This window comes from Salvelinus alpinus, chromosome 22 (assembly GCF_045679555.1).
Source record: "Salvelinus alpinus chromosome 22, SLU_Salpinus.1, whole genome shotgun sequence".
NCBI classification, from domain to species: domain Eukaryota; kingdom Metazoa; phylum Chordata; class Actinopteri; order Salmoniformes; family Salmonidae; genus Salvelinus; species Salvelinus alpinus.
Genome location: NC_092107.1, coordinates 25805411 through 25832498, shown reverse-complemented (window position 1 = coordinate 25832498; position 27088 = coordinate 25805411). Strand labels below are relative to the sequence as shown.

Genomic DNA, 27088 nt, shown 5'->3' with positions numbered 1-27088 from the left:
TGTTGGCGCGGCTGACTTTTAGAGAACATTTTAGAGGCCCCCATCGTACCGAATCTTTGAATTTAAGCCAATGTCCTGCAGTTCTAAAAAAAAAATCATAGCGCATAGAGACATTTTTGCAGTTTTAAAGGTCAATTCCTGCAATTCTACACATTTTGCCATTGAGCTGAGAGAAAATGTTGCACTTTTAAAGCTATTTTCCTACATATTCTATGCATTCAGTCATGGCTAATGCTGTGTTATTTTGCTCAAACCTAATAACAAAATCAATACTGCTAAATTCATTGTTTTAGGAATTTTCTATTCTCCCAGACCGTCTAGCTTTTACTTTGGTGATTGTTAGTTCTCAAAGATTATAGTATACAAAAATATATGGCTACATTATCTTTTCCACATACTTTATATCTGGTTTTAGTCATTAAAGTTTACACTGAAAACTTTTTTCCATCCTGAAAATGAACTGTTTGGTAGAAATATCCCTGGAAAGCTCTGACCGCGCGGGAGGAAAGCTTATAAAGAATTGGAGATGACAACCGGCCGCTTGGAGAGAATACAGTGAATACAGAGACAGAGAGAGAGACAGAGAGACAGACAGAGAGACAGAGAGTGAGAGAGATATTAACAGTCATCACCTACAGAGAGATGAACCTGGAGAAGAGTCCCTTAAGCATTAAGCAAGCTGGCCCTGGGGCTCTGTTCAAACACAAACAGACCCCACAGAGCCCCAGGACAGCACCACAATTAGAACCAACCAAATCATGAGAAAACAAAAAGATAATTAATTGACACATTGGAATGAATGAACAAGAAGTATAATGCTATTTGGCTCTAAACAGAGAGGTGGGAACTGAGCTGCACTTCCTGACCTCCTGCCCAATGTATGATCATATTAGAGACACATATTTACCTCAGATTACACAGATCCACAAAACAAATCCAATTTTGATGAACTCCACAGTGCACCATCACAGCCGCAAGATTTGTGACCTGTTGCCACAAGAAAAGGGCAACCAGTGAAGAACAAACACCATTGTAAATACAACCCACATCTATGTTGATTTATTTTCCCTTTTTGCAGTTTAACTATTTGCACATCGTTACAACACTGTATATTGTAATGAACACGATGGGAGACAGAGAGATGGTTTCAAGCACAGGGCGCAGCAAATGTTTATTTGTAAAGGACCACATGAGGAGGCAGGTAGCTGGGTCCAGGGGCAGGCAGAAGGTCATACACAGGAGGCAGCAGGTAGCTGGGTCCAGGGGCAGGCAGAAGGTCATACACAGGAGGAGGCAGGTAGCTGGGTCCAGGGGCAGGCAGACGGTCATACACAGGGGATCCAAAAAGGCAACAGTACAGGCAGGGAAAAGGCTATTCATGTCTTCCGGGAGATCAGGCAATAGGTTAATAACAGGAAATACAATAGGCTAAAGTACAGGCCAGGAATAGGCAAAAGGCGTTGTTAGTGAGGCAGGCAAAAACTATCATACACAGGAGGATTAAATTACGGGAAAAACAGAGCTCAGAATAGAAGTGTCACAAAACAAACAATACCTCACAAAGATGGGGTGCAAAGAACTGAACTAAATAATGTGTGATAATGACATACAGGTGTGTGAACAGGTAATCAGAATTCAGGCGATTGGGATCTGGAGAGTGAGCTGTGTTCAGGGGATCTACATGTTTGAGAGTGTGAGTTGGAAGCAGACGTTACATATATAGCCATAATATGACATTTGAAATGTCTCTATTCCTTTGGAACTCTTGTGAGTGTAATGTTTACTGTTGATTTGTGATTGTTTATTTCACTTTTGTTTGTTATCTATTCCACTTGTTTTGGCAATGTAAACATATGTTTCCCATGCCAATAAAGCCCTCTGAATTGCATTGAATTGAATTGAGAGAGAGACAGTAGGAACAGCAAAGCTCCAGTCCAGGGAGAACAATCATGTGTCTCACTCAGAGACAGAAAGAGAGACAGAAAGAGCGAGAGAGAGACAAGATTTTGTTCTGAAATTCTGGCAAACCCAGGCCACTTTGCAGTTGTTCTTTTCATGGCAAGTGGAAAGAGAGAGAGTGTGTAAGTGTGTGTCTGTGTATGTGTTAAGGGATAGGGGAAATTGTCTAGCGTTTTGTCATGTGTTGGATGCTTCCATCGGAATCCTTACGAATAATACAAATTCAGCTTGCCACATAACAGTTACCATGGCACTGGCCTTACTGAATATTACAGAGACATTTCATTTATAAGGGCCTTTCTTCATCCCTTACGGCTTTTAATTATGTATCCCCATCTTGGTGCAGCCCGGTTGGGGAGCCTCCATTGTTATGTCACTGAAAATAACCCTGCAGAAAATGTCCCTGTAGGAAGACAGGGCAGCACTGTATAATAGATTACTGTTGTGTGTGTGTGTGTGTGTGTGTGTGTGTGTGTGTGTGTGTGTGTGTGTGTGTGTGTGTGTGTGTGTGTGTGTGTGTGTGTGTGTGTGTACAGACAAACACTGCAGTCCGCTCTGAGTGCGAGTGTTTGGTCCACATGATAAAGGAACTGCCTTTACAGTATCAGCCACCAGTAGGCTAACAGTCAGACACGTGCAGTGTGAGTTCCATCCCCTGGTTCGGGGAAGGGTTAAAGTTAGGGTTAGGGGGAGGGATAAAATTAGGGTTAGGGGAAGGGTTAAAGTTAGGGTTAGGGGAAGGGTTAAAGTTAGGGTTAGGGGGAGGGATAAAATTAGGGTTAGGGGAAGGGTTAAAGTTAGGGTTAGGGGAAGGGTTAAAGTTAGGGTTAGGGGGAGGGATAAAATTAGGGTTAGGGGAAGGGTTAAAGTTAGGGTTCGGGGAAGGGTTAAAGTTAGGGTTAGGGGGAGGGATAAAATTAGGGTTAGGGGAAGGGTTAAAGTTAGGGTTAGGGGAAGGGTTAAAGTTAGGGTTAGGGGGAGGGTTAAAGTTAGGGTTAGGGGAAGGGTTAAAGTTAGGGTTAGGGGAAGGGTTAAAGTTAGGGTTAGGGGGAGGGATAAAATTAGGGTTAGGGGAAGGGTTAAAGTTAGGGTTAGGGGAAGGGTTAAAGTTAGGGTTAGGGGAAGGGTTAAAGTTAGGGTTAGGGGAAGGGTTAAAGTTAGGGTTAGGGGGAGGGATAAAATTAGGGTTCGGGGAAGGGTTAAAGTTAGGGTTAGGGGGAGGGATAAAATTAGGGTTAGGGGAAGGGTTAAAGTTAGGGTTAGGTGAAGGGTTAGCTCAAAGGGTTAAGGTTCTACATCTGCATTACTTGCTGTTTGGGGTTTTAGTCTGGGTTTCTGTATAAGCACTTTGTGACATCTGCTGATGAAGGGCTTTAGAAATACTGTTGATTGATTGAGGTTAGGGTTAGAGTTAGGGGGAGGTTTAGCTAACATGCTAAGTCGTTGCAAAGTAGCTAAAACGTAGAAAGTAGTTGAAACGTTGCTAAAATGCTAAAGTTGTTCGTGTTGAGATTCGAACTCGCAACCTATGGGTTGCTAGACATTTGCGTTTTTCGCAGACCCATCCACTCCAACCAACAACCCTACTTTTGTTTTTTTGTGTTAAGTAACCCTCTGTCTTATGTAACCATACAAAACTTAACATATTATACTGCAGTGCATTCGGAAAATATTCAGAACCCTTGACTTTTCCAAATGTTGTTACATTACAGCCTTATTCTAAAATAGATTTTTTTTTTTATATTCCCCCTAATCAATCTACACATAATGACAAAGCAAAAACAGGTTTTTAGAAATTTTTGCAAATGTATATACTTTTTTTTTTTTTTAAATGGTCCCAACTGAGCCACACGTGGTCCCGTGTGGCTCAGTTGGCTCAGTTGGTAGAGCATGGCGCTTGCAACGCCAGGGTTGTGGGTTCATTCCCCACGGGGGGACCAGGATGAATATGTATGAACTTTCCAATTTGTAAGTCGCTCTGGATAAGAGCGTCTGCTAAATGACTTAAATGTAAATGTAAATGTAAATATCACATTTACATAAGTATTCAGACCCTTTACTCAGTACTTTGTTGAAGCACATTTGGCAGTGATTACAGCCTCGAGTCTTCTTGGGTATGACGCTTCAAGTTTCCTTTCCCCAGATGCTCCACAGAGGCTCCACTGGCCATGTGTCCACACAGTAACAGTCACTGACAGAGGCTCCACTGCCATGTGTCCACACAGTAACAGTCACTGGCAGAGGCTCCACTGGCCATGTGTCCACACAGTAACAGTCACTGGCAGAGGCTCCACTGGCATGTGTCCACACAGTAACAGTCACTGGCAGAGGCTCCACTGGCCATGTGTCCACACAGTAACAGTCACTGGCAGAGGCTCCACTGCCATGTGTCCACACAGTAACAGTCACTGGCAGAGGCTCCACTGCCATGTGTCCACACAGTAACAGTCACTGGCAGAGGCTCCACTGCCATGTGTCCACACAGTAACAGTCACTGGCAGAGGCTCCACTGGCCATGTGTCCACACAGTAACAGTCACTGGCAGAGGCTCCACTGGCCATGTGTCCACACAGTAACAGTCACTGGCAGAGGCTCCACTGCCATGTGTCCACACAGTAACAGTCACTGGCAGAGGCTCCACTGCCATGTGTCCACACAGTAACAGTCACTGGCCGAGGCTCCACTGCTATGTGTCCAGTATTGGACATACAGTGGGGCAAAAAAGTATTTAGTCTGCCACCAATTGTGCAAGTTCTCCCACTTAAAAAGATGAGAGGCCTGTAATTTTCATCATAGGTACACTTCAACTATGACAGACAAAATGAGAAAAAAAATCCAGAAAATCACATTGTAGGATTTTTAATGAATTTATTTGCAAATTATGGTGGAAAATAAGTATTTGGTCAATAACAAAAGTTTATCTCAATACTTTGTTATATACCCTTTGTTGGCAATGACAGAGGTCAAACGTTTTCTGTAAGTCTTCACAAGGTTTTCACACACTGTTGCTGGTATTTTGGCCCATTCCTCCATGCAGATCTCCTCTAGAGCAGTGATGTTTTGGGGCTGTTACTGGGCAACACGGACTTTCAACTCCCTCCAAAGATTTTCTATGGGGTTGAGATCTGGAGACTGGCTAGGCCACTCCAGGACCTTGAAATGCTTCTTACGAAGCCACTCCTTCGTTGCCCGGGCGGTGTGTTTGGGATCATTGTCATGCTGAAAGACCCAGCCACGTTTCATCTTCAATGCCCTTGCTGATGGAAGGAGGTTTTCACTCAAAATCTCATGATACATGGCCCCATTCATTCTTTCCTTTACACCGATCAGTCGTCCTGGTCCCTTTGCAGAAAAACAGCCCCAAAGCATGTTGTTTCCACCCCCATGCTTCACAGTAGGTATGGTGTTCTTTGGATGCAACTCAGCATTCTTTGTCCTCCAAACACGACGAGTTGAGTTTTTACCAAAAAGTTCTATTTTGGTTTCATCTGACCATATGACATTCTCCCAATCTTCTTCTGGATCATCCAAATGCTCTCTAGCAAACTTCAGACGGGCCTGGACATGTACTGGCTTAAGCAGGGGGACACGTCTGGCACTGCAGGATTTGAGTCCCTGGCGGCGTAGTGTGTTACTGATGGTAGGCTTTGTTACTTTGGTCCCAGCTCTCTGCAGGTCATTCACTAGGTCCCCCAGTGTGGTTCTGGGATTTTTGCTCACCGTTCTTGTGATCATTTTGACCCCACGGGGTGAGATCTTGCGTGGAGCCCCAGACCGAGGGAGATTATCAATGGTCTTGTATGTCTTCCATTTCCTAATAATTGCTCCCACAGTTGATTTCTTCAAACCAAGCTGCTTACCTATTGCAGATTCAGTCTTCCCAGCCTGGTGCAGGTCTACAATTTTGTTTCTGGTGTCCTTTGACAGCTCTTTGATCTTGGCCATAGTGGAGTTTGGAGTGTGACTGTCAGGACCCGGTGCGAGAAACAGTCACTAATAATCGGCAGAACCCAGAAGATGAGGCAGACACAGCAGTACTAGAGATGGTGGTTTAATAAAAGAACAAGGTCTTCAGGCAAAGAATATAAATCCACAACGTCCAAAATAAAGCCAAGAGGCAAAAAATGGATATCTTCCAAAATACAAAGAAAATCCACAAAGTGGTAAGAACAGCAAGGGAAAAAACAAACCTCAAAAGACTAATCCAAAAATACACAAGAACAAAACCAGAGAACCTCTGGAAAATCCAATGTTCACAACAAGGCTGGGGCTGGGTGCTAACATACAAACACTGAGCAAAGAACTGAGGAACACACAGGGTTTAAATTCCAACAAGGGAACGACACACAGGTGCAAACAATAATAGAGCAAGGAAAAAACAAAAGGTTCAAAAAAGGTGCAATGGGGACATCTAGTGACAAAAACCAGAACAGTCCTGGCCAAAACCTGACAGTGACTGTTTGAGGTTGTGGACAGGTGTCTTTTATACTGATAACAAGTTCAAACAGGTGCCATTAATACAGGTAACGTGTGGAGGACAGAGGAGCCTCTTAAAGAAGAAGTTACAGGTCTGTGAGAGCCAGAAATCTTGCTTGTTTGTAGGTGACCAAATACTTATTTTCCACCATAATTTGCAAATAAATTCATTAAAAATCCTACAATGTGATTTTCTGGATTTTTTTTTCTCATTTTGTCTGTCATAGTTGAAGTGTACCTCATCTTTTTAAGTGGGAGAACTTGCACAATTGGTGGCTGACTAAATACTTTTTTGCCCCACTGTACATACCAGGCTCATGCTTAATGAGAGAAAGGTTGTGAATCTCCTTCTCAGGCCATTTCCTCTTACACATTATTGTACACCCACCCACACACATGCATGTAAACAAATAATTTCTTACATTAGAAGTACTATACACACACACACACCACACATGCACACATGCACGCACACACACAGTCACATGTGTTTACAGCCACTCATACCCTCGATCACAGACACACGCTTAAATAGCAACAACAGCCACATCTGAACATTCCCTTTGATGTAGACACAGTTTTGCCTTACCATGCGAGTTTGAAGCCTTTCATCAGTGCAAAGAGGAGTGTCTGATGGCCATGGCGTCTTCTCGCCACTGTGCTGCATGCTCATACCACGGCATGCTGGGACAGAGGCTGGCCTCCCGTACCCCGAGAAGGAGAGAGGGATAGAGGGAGGAGTGGATGGACAGATCTGCTCCGGTTGAAGCCTGGGTGATGGTGTGCTCCTGTTCTCTCCTCTCGGCTGGGCTCTCTCCCTGGCTAGAGCAGGCTGAGGCTAGGGATCCGCAGTGTTAAGCACTAGTGCCAGTAGTTCTTTCAACAGCCAGTTGTTCTCCAGCTTAACCGAGAGTGAGGTAGACCGTATTGTGTATACATCATGTGGGCTAACTCACCACATAAACAAACATACACTCAAGAGGATGCCAGTCTCCCCTACACTTGCCAGGTTCCTACTGAGCATGCTCCGTTCCGCTCCCTCCCTCCCTCTCCTCCATCCTCCATCCTCTTCCCTCGATGGCTCACTCGCTCTCCTGCATGAACGAGGCTGCATGGTCCTGGAGATATTGCAATCGTTTTACGCTTCCTCGTCAGACCCAGAGGTAATCAGTGTCAGCAGTTTGACCTCTTAATCTATTAATACAAGGCACAGTGTGCACTGAGGTAGTCTGTCTGTCTGTCTGTCTGTCTGTCTGTCTGTCTGTCTGTCTGTCTGTCTGTCTGTCTGTCTGTCTGTCTGTCTGTCTGTCTGTCTGTCTGTCTGTCTGTCTGTCTGTCTGTCTGTCTGTCTGTCTGTCTGTCTGTCTGTCTGTCTGTCTGTCTGTCTGTCTGTCTGTCTGTCTGTCTGTCTGTCTGTCTGTCTGTCTGTCTGTCTGTCTGTCTGTCTGTCTGTCTGTCTGTCTGTCTGTCTGTCTGTCTGTCTGTCTGTCTGTCTGTCTGTCTGTCTGTCTGTCTGTCTGTCTGTCTGTCTGTCTGTCTGTCTGTCTGTCTGTCTGTCTGTCTGTCTGTCTGTCTGTCTGTCTGTCTGTCTGTCTGTCTGTCTGTCTGTCTGTCTGTCTGTCTGTCTGTCTGTCTGTCTGTCTGTCTGTCTGTCTGTCTGTCTGTCTGTCTGTCTGTCTGTCTGTCTGTCTGTCTGTCTGTCTGTCTGTCTGTCTGTCTGTCTGTCTGTCTGTCTGTCTGTCTGTCTGTCTGTCTGTCTGTCTGTCTGTCTGTCTGTCTGTCTGTCTGTCTGTCTGTCTGTCTGTCTGTCTGTCTGTCTGTCTGTCTGTCTGTCTGTCTGTCTGTCTGTCTGTCTGTCTGTCTGTCTGTCTGTCTGTCTGTCTGTCTGTCTGTCTGTCTGTCTGTCTGTCTGTCTGTCTGTCTGTCTGTCTGTCTGTCTGTCTGTCTGTCTGTCTGTCTGTCTGTCTGTCTGTCTGTCTGTCTGTCTGTCTGTCTGTCTGTCTGTCTGTCTGTCTGTCTGTCTGTCTGTCTGTCTGTCTGTCTGTCTGTCTGTCTGTCTGTCTGTCTGTCTGTCTGTCTGTCTGTCTGTCTGTCTGTCTGTACCAGAAGTCCAACTGGGGACATTTTGTTAGTCCCCACAAGGTCAAATTCTATTTCTAGGGGGTTTAGGGTTTTTCGTAACAAAGCATGCTTCACTCATGCTGCCAAACATACCCTCGTAAAACTGACTATCCTACCGATCCTTGACTTTGGCGATGTCATTTACAAAATAGCCTCCAACACTCTACTCAGGAAACTGGATGCAGTCTATCACAGTGCCATCCGTTTTGCCAAAGCCAAAGCGACCTGTATGCTCTCGTTGGCTGGCCCTCGCTTCATATTCGTCGCCAAACCCACTGGCTCCAGGTCATCTATAAGTCTTTGCTAGGTAAAGCCCTGCCTTATCTCAGCTCACTGGTCACCATAGCAGCAACCACCCATAGCACGTGCTCCAGCAGGTATATTTCACTGGTCACCCCCAAAGCCAATTCCTCCTTCGGCCGCCTTTCCTTCCAGTTCTCTGCTGCCAATGACTGGAACGAACTGCAAAATTCACTGAAGCTGGAGACTCATATCTCCCTCACTAGCTTTAAGCATCAGCTGTCAGAGCAGCTCACAGATCACTGGACCTGTACATAGCCCATCTATAAATAGCCCATCCAACTACCTCATCCCCATACCGTTAAGTATCTCTACTTGCACACATCTATCACTCCAGTGTTTAATTGCTATATTGTAATTATTTCGCCACTATGGCTTATTTATTGCCTTCCCTCCCTTATCCTACCTCATCTGCACACACTGTATATATACTTTTTCTATTGTATTATGTTTGTTTATTCCATGTGCAACTCTGTGTTGTTGTTTGTGTCGCACTGCTTTGCTAAATCTTGGCCAGGTCGGTGTTGTAAATGAGAACTTGTTCTCAACTAGCCTACCTGGTTAAATAAAGGTGAAATATATATATTTTTAAAGGTTCGAATTAGTGTTAGGATTAGGTTTAGGAGCTAGGGTCAGTTTTAGGGTTAGGTTTAAGGTAAGAGTACGGGTTATGGAAAATAGGATTTTGAATGGGACTGAATTGTGTGTCCCCACAAGGTTAGCTGTACAAGACTGTGTGTGTATGTGTGTGTGTGCTTACATATGGGAACATATTTTGTGAGAGGGTTGACATGTTTTGCCATGGGTTTTGTCATGGATGTTCTTTTCACAACACATTGAGAACATTAAAGGTATTATACATGGGGAGGTGAGGAGGCTATATGACTTCCTGAAGCTACTGGGCATTAGTGTCACCAAGCCCCTTCTCCATGCCCCCTTAAAGACAACACTCTCCAAACACAGTAGGCAACTAAACCACAGGCACTGACTGGGTCAGAGTGCATCACATTCCCCCGTTGGAATCACCTTAGAGGGCACACATTACACCTCATTAAGACAGCTAATGCAGCTATCACTAATGTTAACCACTCTCCATGTCTGTTACCACAACCCAGACCTTTACTGACTCTCTAGCTTATTACACTAGGTAGGTAGAATTACAGCAGAATACATATAACACAAATTCAATCATGTGTATTCATTGTACTAATATATAAGTGGGATTCATTAGGGAATTATGGGGTGAAACAAAGCACTTGTCAACACGGCAGACTAGGCCTACTTAAAATAGTTAAATGACATGTTTTTTCATTTTCATGTCTCTGACACTCCTCGTGCTCTGTGGATGCACCTCCCTCGTGAGAGTGAGTTTAAGAAGCAAGCAAGCGATTTGATAAAGGAAGGAAGGAGGGAGGGACACAGGGTGTGAAAGGAGGGTGAGATCATATTAAAGTTCTGGTGACCAGAATAAGCCTGGCAGAGATCCAACTCAGAGTCAGACCCGTGATAAATCTGCTGCTCCATCCACATCAGCAGAGAGAGAGAGCCTGCTGCTGAGTCACTGTCCCTCACTTCCTTCACTCCCCCCCCCCCCCCCCCCACACTTTGCTCCCATTCCGGTGGGCCTGAGAGGGAGACCGAACAGAGGGGCTCACAGAATTATATAAATTACACTCCAAATTGTCAGATTCCAACAAGATGCTGAGCATGCCAAAACATCTTCCAGAGATGTGATAAGACATCTCTAGTCACACTATCACAGACATGAGTTTAGTCACTGTTACTAACCGTCTACCACCCAGTACTCAACCCTGCACCTTAAACACTGCTTCCATATGTACACTGAACAAAAATATAAACGCAACGTGTAAAGTGTTGGACCCATGTTTCATGAGCTGAAACAAAAGATCTCATACATTTTCCATACACACACATTTTCCATACACACATTTCTCTCAAATGTCATGCACAACTTTGTTTACATCGCTTTTAGGGAGAACTTCTCCTTTGCCAAGATAATCCATCCACCTGACAGGTGTCAAGAAACAAGAAACTGATTAAACAGCATGATCATTACACAGTTGCACGTTGTGCTGGGGACAATAAAAGCCCACTCTAAAAAGTTAAGTTTTGTCACACAACATAATGCCACACGTCTCTGGGATGCTTTGGATCGTTCCAGTTTCCACCAATATCCAGCAACCATTGAAGAGGAGTGGAACAACATTCCACAGGCCACAATCAACAGCCTAATAAACTCTATGCGAAGGAGATGTGCATGAGGCAAATGGTGGTCACACCAGATATTGACTGGTTTTCTAATACACACCCCTACCTTTTTTTAAGGTATCTGTGACCAACAGATGCATATCTTTATTCCCAGTCATGTGAAATCCATAGATTAGGGCCTAATGAAACAGTTCATTCAGCCTAATTTACTGCCTTTAAAAAAACATAGCTAATGTGGCTGAATTGCTTAAACAAATGTGGTTTCTACAGACAATTAAGATGTACAAACTACAGCATAAGGGGATGACGTAATTTCGATAATACATTAGTGAGCGAGCTAGGACGTAGTCAATATAGCTATTTGTTCAGCACTTTTGAAATGTACAGCAACATAATTCAGAACATGGGCCATTCTTACAGTATTCTCCCTGTACACCAAGTCAGAACCGTAGGATAAATAAAGGGGGCATATAAGCAGACAATGAAAGCTCTTATAATATTCAATGATGCCATTTCTCTAAAACAGGTTATAGGCTACATGTGCACCACCAAGTCAGAACAGTAGGCGAAATTAAGAGGGAAGAATTGACCAAATTATTAGGACGAGGCACATGGGCTACTAATAGCGTACTACACAACGTACACTTAGTATTACTTTCTTAGCTACAGTATACATACAGTGGCAAGAAAAAGTATGTGAACCCTTAGGAAATACCTGGATTTCTGCATAAATTGGTCATAAAATTTTATCTGATCATCTAGATCACAACAATAGACAAACACAGTCTGCTTAAACTAATAACACAAACAATTATACGTTTTCTTGTCTTAATTGAACACACCGTGTATACATTCACAGTGCAGCGTGGGAAAAGTATGTGAACCCATGGTTTTAATAACTGGTTGACCCTCCTTTGGCAGCAATAACCTCAACCAAACGTTTTCTGTAGTTGAGGATCAGACCTGCACAACGGTCAGGAGGAATTTTGGACCATTTCTCTTTACAAAACTGTTTCAGTTCAGCAATATTCTTGGGATGTCTGGTGTGAACTGCTCTCGTGGTCATGCCACAGCATCTCAATCGGGTTGAGGTCAGGACTGGGTCACTCCAGAAGGTGTATTTTCTTCTGTTGAAGCCATTCTGTTGTTAATGTACTTCTGTATTTTGGGTTGTTGTCCTGTTGCATCACCCAACTTCTGTTGAGCTTCAATTGGCAGACAGATAGCCTAATATTCTCCTGTAAAATGTCTTGATAAACTTGGGAATTCATTTTTCTGTCAATGATAGCAAGCTGTCCAGGCCCTTAGGCAGCACCAAACCATGATGCTCCCTCCACCATACTTTACAGTTGGGATGAGGATTTGATGTTGATGTGCTGTGCCTTTTTATCTCCACACATAGTGTTGTGTGTTCCTTCCAAACAACTCAACTGTAGTTTCCATCCAGGTGCACTTTTGCAAACTTCAGACGTGCAGCAATGTTTTCTTTTTGGACAGCAGTGGCTTCTTCCGTGGTGTCCTCCCATGAACACCATTCTTGTTTAGTGTTTTACGCGTTGTAGACTCGTCAACAGAGATGTTAGCATGTTCCAGAGATTTCTGTAAGTCTTTAGCTGACACTCTAGGATTCTTCTTAACCTCATTGAGCATTCTGTGCTGTGCTCTTGCAGTCATCTTTGCAGGACAGCCACTCCTAGGGAGAGTAGCAACAGTGCTGAACTTTCTCCATTTATAGACAATTTGTCTTACCGTGGACTGATGAACATCAAGGCTTTTAGAGATACTTTTGTAACCCTTTCCAGCTTCATGCAAGTCAACAATTCGTAATCTTAGGTCTTCTGAGATCTCTTTTGTTCGAGGCATGGTTCACATCAGGCAATGCTTCTTGTGAATAGCAAACTCAAATTTTGTGGGTGTTTTTTGTAGGGCAAGGCAGCTTTAACCAACTTCTCCAATCTCGTCTCATTGATTGGACTCCAGGTTAGCTGACTCCTAACTCCAACTAGCTTTTGGAGTAGTTATTATCCTAGGGGTTCACATACTTTTTTCAACCTACACTGTGAATGTTTAAATTATGTTTTCAATATAGACAAGAAAAATACAAGAATTTGTGTGTTATTAGTTTAAGCACACTGTGTTTGTCGATTGTTGTGACTTAGATGAAGATCAGATCAAATTTGATGACCAATTTATGCAGAAATCCAGGTAATTACAAAGGGTTCACATACTTTTTCTTGCTACTGTATCTCCCTGGCATATTACATCATTTATGCAGCAGAATACAATACAATGGAATAAACACATTTTTGGATTCACCTTGTTGTGCTGTGCTCACATTAACAGGTCCTTCGTGGGCAAATTCTGTCATCAAACTTCGTCATCAAAGTCTGGCATTTTCTGAATTTATGGCACTCTCCAGACAACTGGGAACTCGAAAAAAACAAGATGAAATCATGACGACGTCAGTGATCTTCAGGTTGTAGCTCTAGAAAGAGGCCTGGGTTCCAAAGGGTTCACTGACTGAGCTTGGAAAAGAGACCCTTAAACCCAGACTTGGGATCACATAGCCACTCCACTGAATAGCAGGCTAGCGATTGCTTTGCAATGCTAGCGATTGCTTAGCCACTAATATCTTCCAAACCACTCATTGTTGAATTTCTCTTCATTATTTCTCTTCATATGACATGGATTAAAAATAATGTGCCAGTAGATTGTCAACTTGATTTATGATGACTGCTAGCTTGCTAGCTAAGATTTTGAAAGTATGATTTTAAATCCATTTTAGAATAAGGATGTAACGTAACAAAATGTGGAAAAAGTCAAGGGGACTGAATACTTTCCCGAATGCACTGTATTTATATAGTGTATTGTAGGTATTACTGTACTGTTGGAGCTAGGAACATAACAATTTCGCTATATAAAATCTGCATCAAATATGTACGCAATCAATAAAATGTCATTTGATTTGACAAAGCATGGACAAAATACATTGTCTATAGCTTCAGTGCCAGTCCTGACCCTCCTTGTGTGCTATAGCTGATGCAGAAGGATAGAACAGTGAGGGGGCCATCGACTCAGATTAACTCGCACAGCAGGACAATACATTACTCATACCCAGTTCCTTTATGGAATACCAAAGAGAAAGATGAACCACTACCAAAGAGACGTATACTTGAGGTCTGAGATGTTTTCCCAGATAAACGATACCCAGAGGCACTGGGCTCCACAGTAACAGAGTGACACAAACGACCACAATGTCTTCCACTCCACATGATGTTTCCTGGAAACCAGCAGAATTTTCAGCAATGACACGACACATTTTCTCTTGCCCAGTGTCTTTGTGTACAAATGAACATAGTTATTGTGTCCCTGCCTGTGAAGAACGCTTCCATGAACCAATAATGACGCAAAACCTCTTGTTGCTCTAACGATGTCATCAGACTAATGAATGTAATCAACTGCACTGGCCATCTATGGGCATTGAGGAGGTAGCTCAGGTGGCCTTTTACAGTATGATGTTTTTAGGGATGTTGTGTCTAGTTTTCTGCATGTTGTTGTGGCTAAGTCAGTGCTTACTATAACTGGTTTAATATTTATTCATTTATTTTCACTAGTTAGTTTTATCCAGTGACTGTTCTTTTGATGTTGAGATGATTTCAGCCCTTGCTGTTCTTCTGCACTGTACAGAATGCAACAGGAGGATGCTGTGGAGGTTTGTCTTTGAGGCTGAGGCTCCAGCGTAGTAGCAGGGTGGTGCTGAATGGACAGCTCCCTGTAGGAGAGAAAGCCTGTCTCCCTGTAGGAGAGAAAGCCTGTCTCCCTGTAGGAGAGAAAGCCCTTACCTTAACCAAACCCTTAACCTAATTTAAAACAAATCTGAAATGAAATAGCCCCTCCACTGAATAGCAGGCTTTGCTTAGCCACTAATATCTTCCAAACCACTCATTGTTAAATTTCTCTTCATTATTTCTCTTCATATGACAAGGATTAAAAATAATGTGCCAGTAGATTGTCAACTTGATTTATGATGACGGCTAGCTTGCTAGCTAAGATTTTGAAAGTATGATTTTAAATCCATTTTCGAATTTTTACCTTTATTTAACTAGGCAAGTCAGTTAAGAACAAATTCTTACTTTCAATGACGGCCTAGGAACAGTGGGTTAACTGCCTTGTTCAGGGGCAGAACGACAGATTTTGTACCTTGTCAGCTCGGGGATTCAATCTTGCAACCTTTTGGTTACTAGTCCAACGCTCTAACCACTAGGCTACGCTGCCGCCCCAGAATAAGGATGTAACATAACAAAATGTGGAAAAAGTCAAGGGGACTGAATACTTTCCCGAATGCACTGTATTTATATTCCGGAGTCTGACACGGCTCGTTCTAATATTTCTAAATTCCTTTATTTTTCTTTTGGGGATTTGAGTGTATTGTAGGTATTACTGTACTGTTGGAGCTAGGAACATAATCATTTCGCTATATAAAATCTGCAACAATTATGTACGCAATCAACAAAATGTCATTTGATTTGACAAAGCATGGACAAAATACATTGTCTATAGCTTCAGTGCCAGTCCTGACCCTCCTTGTGTGCTATAGCTGATGCAGAAGGATAGAACAGTGAGGGGGCCATCAACTCAGATTAACTCACACAGCAGCACAATACATTACTCATACCCAGTTCCTTTATAGAATACCAAAGAGAAAGATGAACCACTACCAAAGACAATGTGATGAATGGACAGCTCCCTGTAGGAGAGAAAGCCTGTCAGGCGGGCAAGATTATAAGGAGACTACTGACCTGCAAACGACTAACCTAACCCTTACCTTAACCAAACCCTTAACCTAATTTAAAACAAATCTGAAATGAAATATGGGTTTGCAGGTTGGAGTGTCCGTATAGCCTTTTCCTTGTCAGGCAGCTGGGACAGATTTGTCCGTCTCTCATCAACACCCACTGCTGACTGCACTACACCAGCAGCAACACTGACTATTAAAGGTTTGTGCCAGTTAAAATAACCTCTATCACAGGAATTTAGAATTATAATTATGTCAGTAGAAAGACAAATGGTATGCATTTTTAAAAATATATATACTGTATATATTTTTTTTTTTAAAGAACAGCAATGTCAGCTTGTAGTGGCTGTAGATCAGGACATACATTTGTAGTTTCAGTATATCTCTACATTTATTATGTCATCTCAGTACATTTATTATGTCTTCTCAGTACATTTATTATGTCTTCTCAGTACATTTATTATGTCATCTCAGTACATTTATTATGTCTTCTCAGTACATTTATTATGTCATCTCAGTACATTTATTATGTCATCTCAGTACATTTATTATGTCATCTCAGTACATTTATTATGTCACTGTTATGCGAGTCAGCAGCAAGACACTCACATGATTTGTGTAACTATTTCAAATGTCCCGAGTCCAAATCCAGCCCAGACTTTTTATTTGTTCCTAAGAATAGTATTTCTAGCTAATCTGCATTAATTCCACACTGTGGTGTGGTGTGTGGGATGGGATGTCTATTTTCTTCTGTCAGGCAGGCCAGAGATCCTATTGTGCTGCCTGCTGGGAGTCTCTCCCTAGGACCATATTTATGGTCACAGTTTTTTTCAGACACGTATAGGTTGACCACTGCCAGCCAATCAGACTACTATGGGCGATCAGGTGACTGAGTGCTGTCACATTTGTTTACCGTCAGACCGACCAGGGAAAATGTGTCCACGCTCGCCAATGCCAACCCCACAGTCGCACATGGCCAATGAGTAGGGACACAGAGCTGTAATGGCCCTACTGTCACAACCACGCACACCTGATGTAATCCACATGGACAATCTAACACACATACAGTTCAAGAGTTTAAATACTATGGGATTAGCCAGCCCAGACATAACCAAAACACCACAGGGCAGAAACAATGGCCAAGTCAAGGAAACACTTTTCTCAAAAGTTAAAAGAGAGATCTGATCATGCTCTGGCTCCACCATAAATAAAATCACAAAGTACATTAAAGCACTCATTAAAAACACAGCCGCTTCCTGCTTCTGCTGCAGCAAGGGAAGCAGGACCAAAATAGACAGGCTCTCACACCAAATCCCCAACACACAGAATTAATACCAGAACAAAAAAAGGAGAGGAGAGGGGTGGGCCAGGGAACAGACTGTTTGGATGCATAAAGAAACCAATAGACTCCAACATAGCCAGTCGAGTAAAAACATTTACGTTTCCAGACACCATGACTGACAAAGGAACTCTTGCTGTCTGTTGACTGTGATGACGGACAGAGAAAGAGAAAACAGACTTGATGCGAGTGCAACAGGGTATCAAACACACCTCTGTTAGTGCGTGGTGGGGTCAAATGGAGGGGATAGTAAGTGATGTGACAATGACAAACAACTTGTAGGTTGTAGTGAACAGGAGCAGTGTTCTGCCACAGTGAGAGATGGGTTGTGCTATCCGGGAACCTTGGAACATCCCTACCCTAAACCCTAACCCCTACCATAACCTTAAGCATAACCCTTACCTTACCCTAACCTTAACCCCTTACCTTAATAATTTATAATTTTTACTAAAATGGGGGTAAAGTCAGAGTTGGGACATCTCAAGGATCTCACTTAGACTTTCCGTGAGAGATGTGCTCCTGTACCCTTACAGTATATCAATGACTCAACCCAAGATGGGCCCTGAATGCTAAAAGTAGTGGCAGCTGTGTTAGCTCCAGGAAGGGATGTCATATGGTGTGGTGAGGACTGGAGGATTGTGTTCTGCTCTCTTCAGGTTTAGTCAGCATTCTATTCTATTCTGTATGGCTGTGACCTCACTGGTGATGCTCACAGGCTATGTGGACAGTCTGTACTACAGTATTGTATTTACAGTACTGTACCCACTACTTGTCCCTAACTTCGTCCTTCAATACTTGACTTATTCATCTCTGCAGTGGACATACAGGTAACTGCCAAAACAAAGTATATTGAAAGCAGGTGCTTCCACACAGGTGTGGTTCTTGAGTTAATTAAGCAATTAATACATCACATCATGCTTAGAGTCATGTAGAAAAATAACCAGTTGCCCATTATTTTGGCTACAAGAGGAGATCTCAGTGACTTTGAAAGAGGGGTCTCAAATGAGCATAGATGGTTTAAAGTGTGTGTGTGTGTGTGTGTGTGTGTGTGTGTGTGTGTGTGTGTGTGTGTGTGTGTGTGTGTGTGTGTGTGTGTGTGTGTGAGCCACCAGATCACAACCCAATCATACACTTATGGTAGATTCTGGAGTGGCGCCTGAGACAGTGTTTTCCACCACCATCAACAAAACACCAAATTATGGAATGTATCGTGGAACAATGGTGTCGCATCCCTCCAATAGAGTTTCAGACAATTGTAGAATCTATGCCAAGGTGCATTGACACTGTTCTGGTGGATCTGGTGGCTCGTGGTGACCATACGCCCTATTAAGACACTTTATGTTGGTGTTTCCTTTATTTTGGCAGTTACCTGCACATATGAGCCAGGTTATCGTTACTCATTGTATATTTATTCCTTTTTCCATTTTTCTCTCTGAATTGTTGGGAAGGGCCTGTAAGTAAACATTTCACTGTTAGTCTACACCTGTTGTTTACTAATCATGTGACAAATAAAATGTGATTTGATTGTGCCTTTCTTCTAATAAAGCTGGGAAACATAGCACCAGACGGACATTATTAATACTCACCCCTACTCTTTAATACAAAAAAAAAGTCAATTGCACATTGGAGTATTAAATCCTTTCCAAATGGATAAAACTGTACACAACAGTGATGCTTGCTGTGCTGAGTGTAGTCACAGCATCATGACGTAACCTTTACCCTCTATTCTCATAACAACTGAATCACATGTGCATGCATGGTGAGATCAACTTCAGCTTCAGGCCTCTTTTCTGTTTATAGCTCTGTGTTCAGATGCAAACCACTGGAGGTTTGCATCTGAACTGGAGGTGTCCTTACAAACCCGTATCCTTACAAACCCGTATCCTTACAAACCCGTATCCTTACAAACCCGTATCCTTACAAACCACACTTCCTGGTGGAGGAAGGTATTATTAAGGTCGAGGCTGCGTGACCAGATCGAACTACCCGTCCCCCCAGGACACCTCTTCCCCATAGCTAAACGTGTTACTTTACGCACCACATTCTTCACCCTCCCTATTTCTTCACGATTCCCACTTCACTCACCCTCTTCTAAACCTTTCCTATCAGTGACACATGACGATTTACATCTCTGCCTCATATTTCTGAACAGCTGAAATAAAAACCTTGAGGAGATACGAACAAACATTCCAAGAGCAAAACAAACATTCTGTATTTTTCCAGACCCCAGAAAGAATACTCTGTTGCCATAGAGATAAATGGGATGCGTCATTATCAAAGTCAGGAGTAGTTTGCCTGCTGTTTGAAGGCCATATGTGGACCTTGCCTGCTGTTTTCATTCATTCATACACACACACACACACACACACACACACACACACACACACACACACACACACACACACACACACACACACACACACACACACACACACACACACACACACACACACACACACACACACACACACACACACACACACACACACACACACACACACACAAAGGCTTTTTCATCTGTTTACTGTTAGTTGTCATGCCACAAAACCCCACAAGGCATTCAAGGATGGCACTTGAGCTATTTTGAGCTGAGCAGATGATCCACGCCACTCACTATGAAAAAGCAGCATCATTTACCAAAGCTTCCAGAAAACAGCCTTGCACGCCCAAACTTCACATTCCAAAAACCTACAAAGAGATAGAGTACATCCTCTACAATCCGACCTCAGGGGATGAATTGATGGAAAGCTGAGATTACATCATCATCAGGTCGTGTACCACAGTGTACTCTGATGGACATCAGAAACTGACACAAACAACACATATTACATAGCTCTGCTTGCGTAATCTCAGAGGTGATCTATTACCCCAATGGTTTGACATATTTGGTTGCGTTTCCTTGTTTGACAAATCCACCGGTACAATTGGAGTGGGGCGAATGCACCAATGCAACTCAGGTAAAGCTGTTAAAATACATCTAGCCTGGATCTAGTTTTAGGATACAGCTATCCTGTTCCTTAGGGACATACAATACAGTACAGTAGTGGGCCACCTCTGGATCAGCTAACCAGGGTGACTGTGCAGACAGTACAGTGCAGTGCAGAGCACACTGGAGCCATGGTGACTGTCCCTATACAATACAATGCTGACAGAGACCTGATAGACCATGTGCTTGCAGGAAACGACAAGTGGCAGCAACTCTAGTACAGTATTTAATGAGACTGTGATATGTGAAGACTGACGAGCCATTGGGTCAACACAGTGCCAGGGCAGTCAGGGCATTCACACCCTATGGAGAGTGCCCCCTCTGGTGGTATTCCTGAATATAGTTACAGCTGAGTGAAGTGTTTTATCTGGGTAGGATATACATTATAAGCAGTACAGTATGAATGGTGCAATATTAAAGGCTTTGATTTGAGTGTTTTTAAACAAACTACAGTACTTGTGTCTGTTTATTGAATACAGTATATCCTACCTTTGTGGTCTCCATATCAGTTTCTTCCACTTCCTCTGCTTGGCCTATCAGTAGAGAAGAAGGTGTGAGACTTTAATATGGCTGAGGAAACAAGACATGGGGTTGCACACAGGAGAATTACCATGATGCCTAACTCCAAGCATGCCACCGGGCGGGGGTGGGAGCACTGTGAGAGCTCTGTCAGTTCACCACAGCCCACTGGCGGGGAGTCAGTATCTGTATACCTGGTCCTCTGAGGAACAACATACAGCAGAACCCCCATTATCAAAGGAGGCCCAGGCTAGCAGACGCCTGAGGATATGAACATTGTCCCTGTCTGGCTTTGCTCAACGTGATGAAGAGCAGCATGATCTTTCAATGCTGAGGATGATGCGTGCTCTGTTCTGCTATTATCATATTATTATAACGAGTGTGTGTGGAGAGTGGCATAAGAGAAAGACAGGCTTCATTCAGATTACAATAATAGAGTCAACTCTGTGATATCTACTTAGGCTAGGATAACTCTATTATTTTGATCTAACTCATTTAGAGCTACTGGTTTACCAAGGGATGGTGAAAATGTTAAACCCATATAGGGGGAAAGCCCTGCCTCTCTCCAGTGCCCACTGACTACAGGGAACACAGACAAAACAATCACCCAAGGCCATGGAGTGATGATGTGCGTGGGAGGCCAGTGGCTCATCTTCCAGGCCCCTCTCTTCCACCAGTGACTCAACATGCAGCCCTGTGCCCACCTCCTATGAATCACTCTGTTCGGCGGCCCTTAGTTCATTCTATCAATTCATATCCTCAGAGGGTGAGAGTCTTACATTACTGGATTCCACTCACTAGGCAGACTCATAACTTCCCACTCTCTCACTTATGTGTGAAAGTGGGCTTCCCGGCACCCATTAAAGTGGTTCCCTGAGCTTGGCTGGCTGATGATTTTCCCTCAAACCCACGCTTGTTATTTAAGGCTGAATTCATTCATCTGAATTCTTTACAGAAAAAAATCTTACATTTGGCTCAATTTTCCTGAGAGATATTGTTAAATTTGGTGGCTTCAAACAGATTACATATTCTACCATCTGCTTTGGTTGATCTGTCTCTCCATACCCTCACAGCTCCCTCTGACAAGTGCCAGACCTCCAGGACTTTCATCCCACGAGTAGGCAGAGTGACAGAGACCCATGCCCTCAGAGAGCTGGCCCCTCTGGGGTAGTGACATTGAACCAGGGTCTTCCTATCTCCCCACCCCTGGGCTAGAGGTGGACTGCCCTAGATTGATTAATATATGGCACCTTTAGGCCAGCTTGGGAGAAATCTATCACGTCTGGACAGATAGGATACAGATCACACCTCTTGATTTATGCAGTCTTGGAGAGACCTCCCAAAAAAGAGGGATGGGATGAAGAAGAGAGGGATATTTTTTAAATTAATTTAGGTTCTGCATGTCCTCTTTGAACACATCTGCCAGTCGACAGTTCTCTGTAGTTCTGCAGTATCCCTGGTAAGTTACCCACGTGGGCCTGCAGCGTTTTCATCACCAGCCCACCGCTACTCCACAATTAAGGATCTAACTTAATTACCTAACTGGGTATTGGACAGATGGACTCTGCTCATAATGATGGGTACATGAGTGCTTGTACGCAGTACAATTAGCATTCAGTAGCTTGTCTGCTGATGTGGTGAGATGCAGGTGTTTACAGTGCCTAAGCAGCAGGACAGATTCACTAATGATCGTAACAGAATTACAGCCAGTCACCAGAGGTCTGATGATTAGTCAGCACGTCACAGCACAGCAGCTCAAGTTCAGGTCTACCTGCAGACACATGGTCGAATGGATGTGTAAGGATGGATCAGTGAGGGGAAAACATTAGTACAAAATGTACAGTTCCCTATTGGTGACAGAGATGAGAGACAAAGTACCAGCCATATCATTAATACACCAGTTGAGACCACTGAGTGTCTAGCTGGGTAACTAGCCTCACCTGTGTAGGGAGATGTCAGGTGAGACAGATGCCCACCCAGCATGTAGCAGGAGCTGTTTAAACCCTGTGAGACTGTGACTGATATACTTTCTGACTGGTTTGTTTGTGTTTAATAAATCAGCCTCCATGTGGGAGATCAAACTGTTACTGTTGGAAACTGTACATCTTAAAATAGTCTTAAAAAATCTAAAAACCAAGACACTTGTAAACACATATAGTATTATGTGTGTCAGAGAAACCCCTCTTGGTAAACTGGTTAACTTGGACCAATCTATTACCTCCAGAATGATCATACTCCATGTTGCAGTAATGGTGGACTGAGGTGGGCTTCTCCTAATAGCCCTCTAAGTGCTCATTAGTGACACGCATTCACAGTAATGGTGGACTGAGGTGGGCTTCTCCTAATAGCCCTCTATGTGCTCATTAGTGACAAGCATTCACAGTAATGGTGGACTGAGGTGGGCTTCTCCTAATAGCCCTCTATGTGCTCATTAGTGACAAGCATTCACAGTAATGGTGGACTGAGGTGGGCTTCTCCTAATAGCCCTCTATGTGCTCATTAGTGACAAGCATTCACAGTAATGGTGGACTGAGGTGGGCTTCTCCTAATAGCCCTCTATGTGCTCATTAGTGACAAGCATTCACAGTAATGGTGGACTGAGGTGGGCTTCTCCTAATAGCCCTCTATGTGCTCATTAGTGACAAGCATTCACAGTAATGGTGGACTGAGGTGGGCTTCTCCTAATAGCCCTCTATGTGCTCATTAGTGACAAGCATTCACAGTAATGGTGGACTGAGGTGGGCTTCTCCTAATAGCCCTCTATGTGCTCATTAGTGACAAGCATTCACAGTAATTGAAAAGAGACAAAGAGAGTTACGCAAGGATAGCAGAAAATGATCTGTCGGGTATTCATCACTGTGGGGTTACAGGGAGTGCCCGCAGTCCGCACTGGGTTCTCAGCTTTACAGGGAACATAAATCTAGCCAAATTACCCCTAATGGAGCCGACTGAGGAGCACAGATCCCAGTACAGATTTGGGAGGCCCATAGGCCAGCTGGAAGATCCCTATACTCCACTGAAGGTCTTAAACAATTATAAACATCTATAATTGTCTAATGTTCTGTAGTGATTTAAGCTACTGTCTGCTAACTGGAGTGTCGATCTGATTATGTTACATATATAGGTGTTGTAACGAAGGATCAAATTCCACATACTGTATTATGTTTGTTATGAAGTGCTTAGGGAAGGAAGGTTAATTGGATATTGAAACAAAATGCAACAACAAAGATTAGAGAAGTCTAATGTCACCATCAGCAGAAAAAACGTCTTAAAGGCCCAGCGCAGTCAAAAACGTTTTATATATTGTGAACATGATGATAATGCCCTTTTTTATAACAGCTGTTTGAAAAGGTCACCTGAAATTAGAGCCAGTTTTGGTGGGATGGAATTTTGGCCTACCTGGTGACATCACCAGGCAGTAAATTTGTTAATACACCAGTAAGAAAGAGCGTTACAAACCTCTCTGCCAATAACAGATCGTTTTTAATTTCCCCCTCCTCACTCAGACCACCCCAAACAGTCCATTTTAACTGAAAACAATCACAGTAAGGTACTTAAATGTTACCCAGAAATGATTTGATATTGAGATAAAAACAGCTGCATTGGACCTTTAACACAGCAGTTTTACTCACATCTCACTTTCTTAGAAAATGGAAAGTAGAAAGTGGAATACACTTTTATACACATAAGATGTCAACCTCATATGAAGAGACCACATTCTATTAACAGAGGAAATACTGTAGGAGCAGAACAGACTCATTTTACATGTGGTACAAGACTATAGGTAAAAACTTGATAAGAATAGAGACAAAAGAACCTGACCTTGTTTTTGTGCATGGTGAACAGACAACACCATGCTGTCCCTTCGCCTGGCTCTCATGGCCTCGCCCGCTCTGCTCTCTGTCCCACTGTGTCTCTCTGTCAGCCTCAGTCTGTCACAACACTACTGGCCTGCTATGTCATCCTCCCGGCACCCACGAGTACAATCACCACATCCCCTCTCACACAACACACCCAAGCTCTAACAAAGACAGCTCAAGTCTCATGCCAGCATAAAATGTGATGTCTAACGTAGACAGCAAACGTCTCAGTAGGTTGGTCTTCTGAGAAGCATTAAAACCTACATCAAGTCCAAAGAGTTAAGGTTGAGTGACTCAAATGCTTCCATTATAACCATCAAAGTAAAAATGTAACACACAACATCCGACTCTCATCTTCTGCATTGAATTCCATATGGTTAATAAAAATGTTAAGCTATTTCCTGTAAAATTCTCCAGTAAAGAGGTAGTTTCCTGCTCAGGTCAGGTGCTCTATTGGTAACGTTACATTTCTACAGTACCTCTCCTCCACATATGCTGCTGCTGCTGCTCTCAGCTGTGTGTGGATGAGCAGTTGTATGGAGGAGGATGGGTAAAGGACGCGAACGCTCTGATTGGTTGGCTTGGCATGGTGTGTGTGTGTGTGTGTGTGTGTGTGTGTGTGTGTGTGTGTGTGTGTGTGTGTGTGTGTGTGTGTGTGTGTGTGTGTGTGTGTGTGTGAAGGTCCTGGGTAGGCTCACAGAGATGTGGTTACCTGGCAAGGGTGGTCTTCCTTCTCTGCTCTCCTCTCTCTCAATCTTTCTCGGTCTCCCTCTCCTTTCTCTTTCGCCCGTCCTTTCTCTCTCTAGGTGCTGTAGGAGCTGCGAGACATGCGTTAGCAGCTCAAGTTGCTCTAGACTGGAGCCTAGCGGCATCTATGTGAATAGGCATATCAGCACTTCTCTCCACTGCACGGAGAGATTGAGAGAGAGAGAGGGGAGAGCAAGAAGGGGGAGGAGGAGTGCAGCTGCGTCATGACCTCACAGTATCTCCTACAGACATAGCTGCCCTGCCCTGTCCCTGACCCAGATTTATCAGTCATCCATTATCACGTCATCATTTAAAATCCCAAATCATCATCATTATCGTATCATTGGCATCATCATCGCCATCATCATAACTGTTATCACCATGATCATAATCATCTTCATCATTATATAGCTCAGTGACAAACATTAGTGAATGTCACCTCATAAAATCAAAGATGGAGTACTGCAACTACTGTATAAATGGACTCTTTACAAGGTGCAATATTATTTGAAAAAATATTCACCTAACTCCCCTCTGCAACAATTTGTCAATTTTCTGTAAATTATTTATTCATTTTGTTTACTCCAGGGCTCCCTAACAGAGTAAAGAGGAGGATCAGGTTTCACAAAGTGAAGGGGGAATAGGTAATGTCTCACCCCACGGACGGAGGGATGAATCAACGATCTACCGATTGAAAGGCGGAAGAAAAACGATGTGAGAAATCTATTCCATTGAGGAATAAATGGATAACGCCTCACAAGCACTGAATGAATAACTTTACAGTCCATTTAGCTGAACCTGCGTGGTGCTAATACATACGATATTCACAAGCTGTGTAACAGGAGGCAATTGACCAATAACTTCACATAGGCTACCTCTGGTATATAAGCAGAATGTATTTTATTTAAGAGAATGTGCGAACAGTTTTACTGTCATTACCATTGGTAACACCCTTGTATTTTTATGTTTTCCTTCGAAATACCCCAATTAACACCCAAATACCCCAATTAAATACCCCAGTTACTACGCAGCGAAACCTATATCACGACTCAAGTCAACATCTTTTTATTTTAGTCCTGAAAAGTGCAGGTTTAAACAGTTTTTAGACACAACACATCCACACTTTGGCCAACTAAATGGATTTCTGCATGTATTACTTACAGTGGCCAATACAACCAACAACATACTGATCGCAAGTCATCATTGTGTGAATCATGACCACCAAGGCATTAGCACTCCAGTCTTCTGGTCTCAGTGCAGGGTAAATACCCTGTTGACTACAGAACCCAGAGCTCTACTGCACAGCCTAGGAAGATAGAAGGCACTTCCTGTGCCCTGAAATTACACTTCTCAATAATGCATGAAGATGCTCTCAGTGATATGCCTTAACCATGACTGTCTAGCATTACAGCTGGAGGTTTGAGCTTGGTAAGCTTCTGAAGAGCGATGTTTCCATCCTGTGTTGTCTTAAAGCATGAGATACATTTCTGACATGTAGGTACACTTAAGTTGGCTATAGAAAAGCAACAATCGGCTTCATCCACACTCCCATAATACACATATTATGGGCTTATTGTATTGGCTATTTTGAAAGGCAGGGACATAATGGTTGGACACAAACGAAAGAGAATCAGATGGAGTTTAGTAGACCATCTGTAGCTCACGTGATGTGATGGTGGTCAGGGACTATAGTGGTCCAAACCTGGCTCTGTCTGTTCATCACACAACCCGCATGACTGGCTATTCAACTCAGGCCA

General features: G+C 43.2%; 1 protein-coding gene across 11 annotated transcripts in view; it reads right to left on the bottom strand.

Annotated features, from left to right (window-relative positions):
- The window catches only part of LOC139549755 (protein Aster-B-like), a 168517-nt gene that overhangs the window by 47340 nt on the left and 94089 nt on the right, over window positions 1-27088 (bottom strand). The window contains exons 1-2 of one of the 11 annotated variants that reach the window (XM_071360505.1): window positions 24547-25101; window positions 20695-20738 (exon numbers count right to left, since the gene is read on the bottom strand). The exons of the other annotated variants lie outside the window; for them this stretch is intronic. Of the exons in view, the coding sequence (XP_071216606.1) occupies window positions 20695-20738; window positions 24547-24561 (59 nt within the window). The 5' untranslated portion in view covers window positions 24562-25101. Of the gene's footprint in view, window positions 1-20694; window positions 20739-24546; window positions 25102-27088 lie in introns of those variants that run through there. 11 annotated transcript variants of the gene reach the window in all.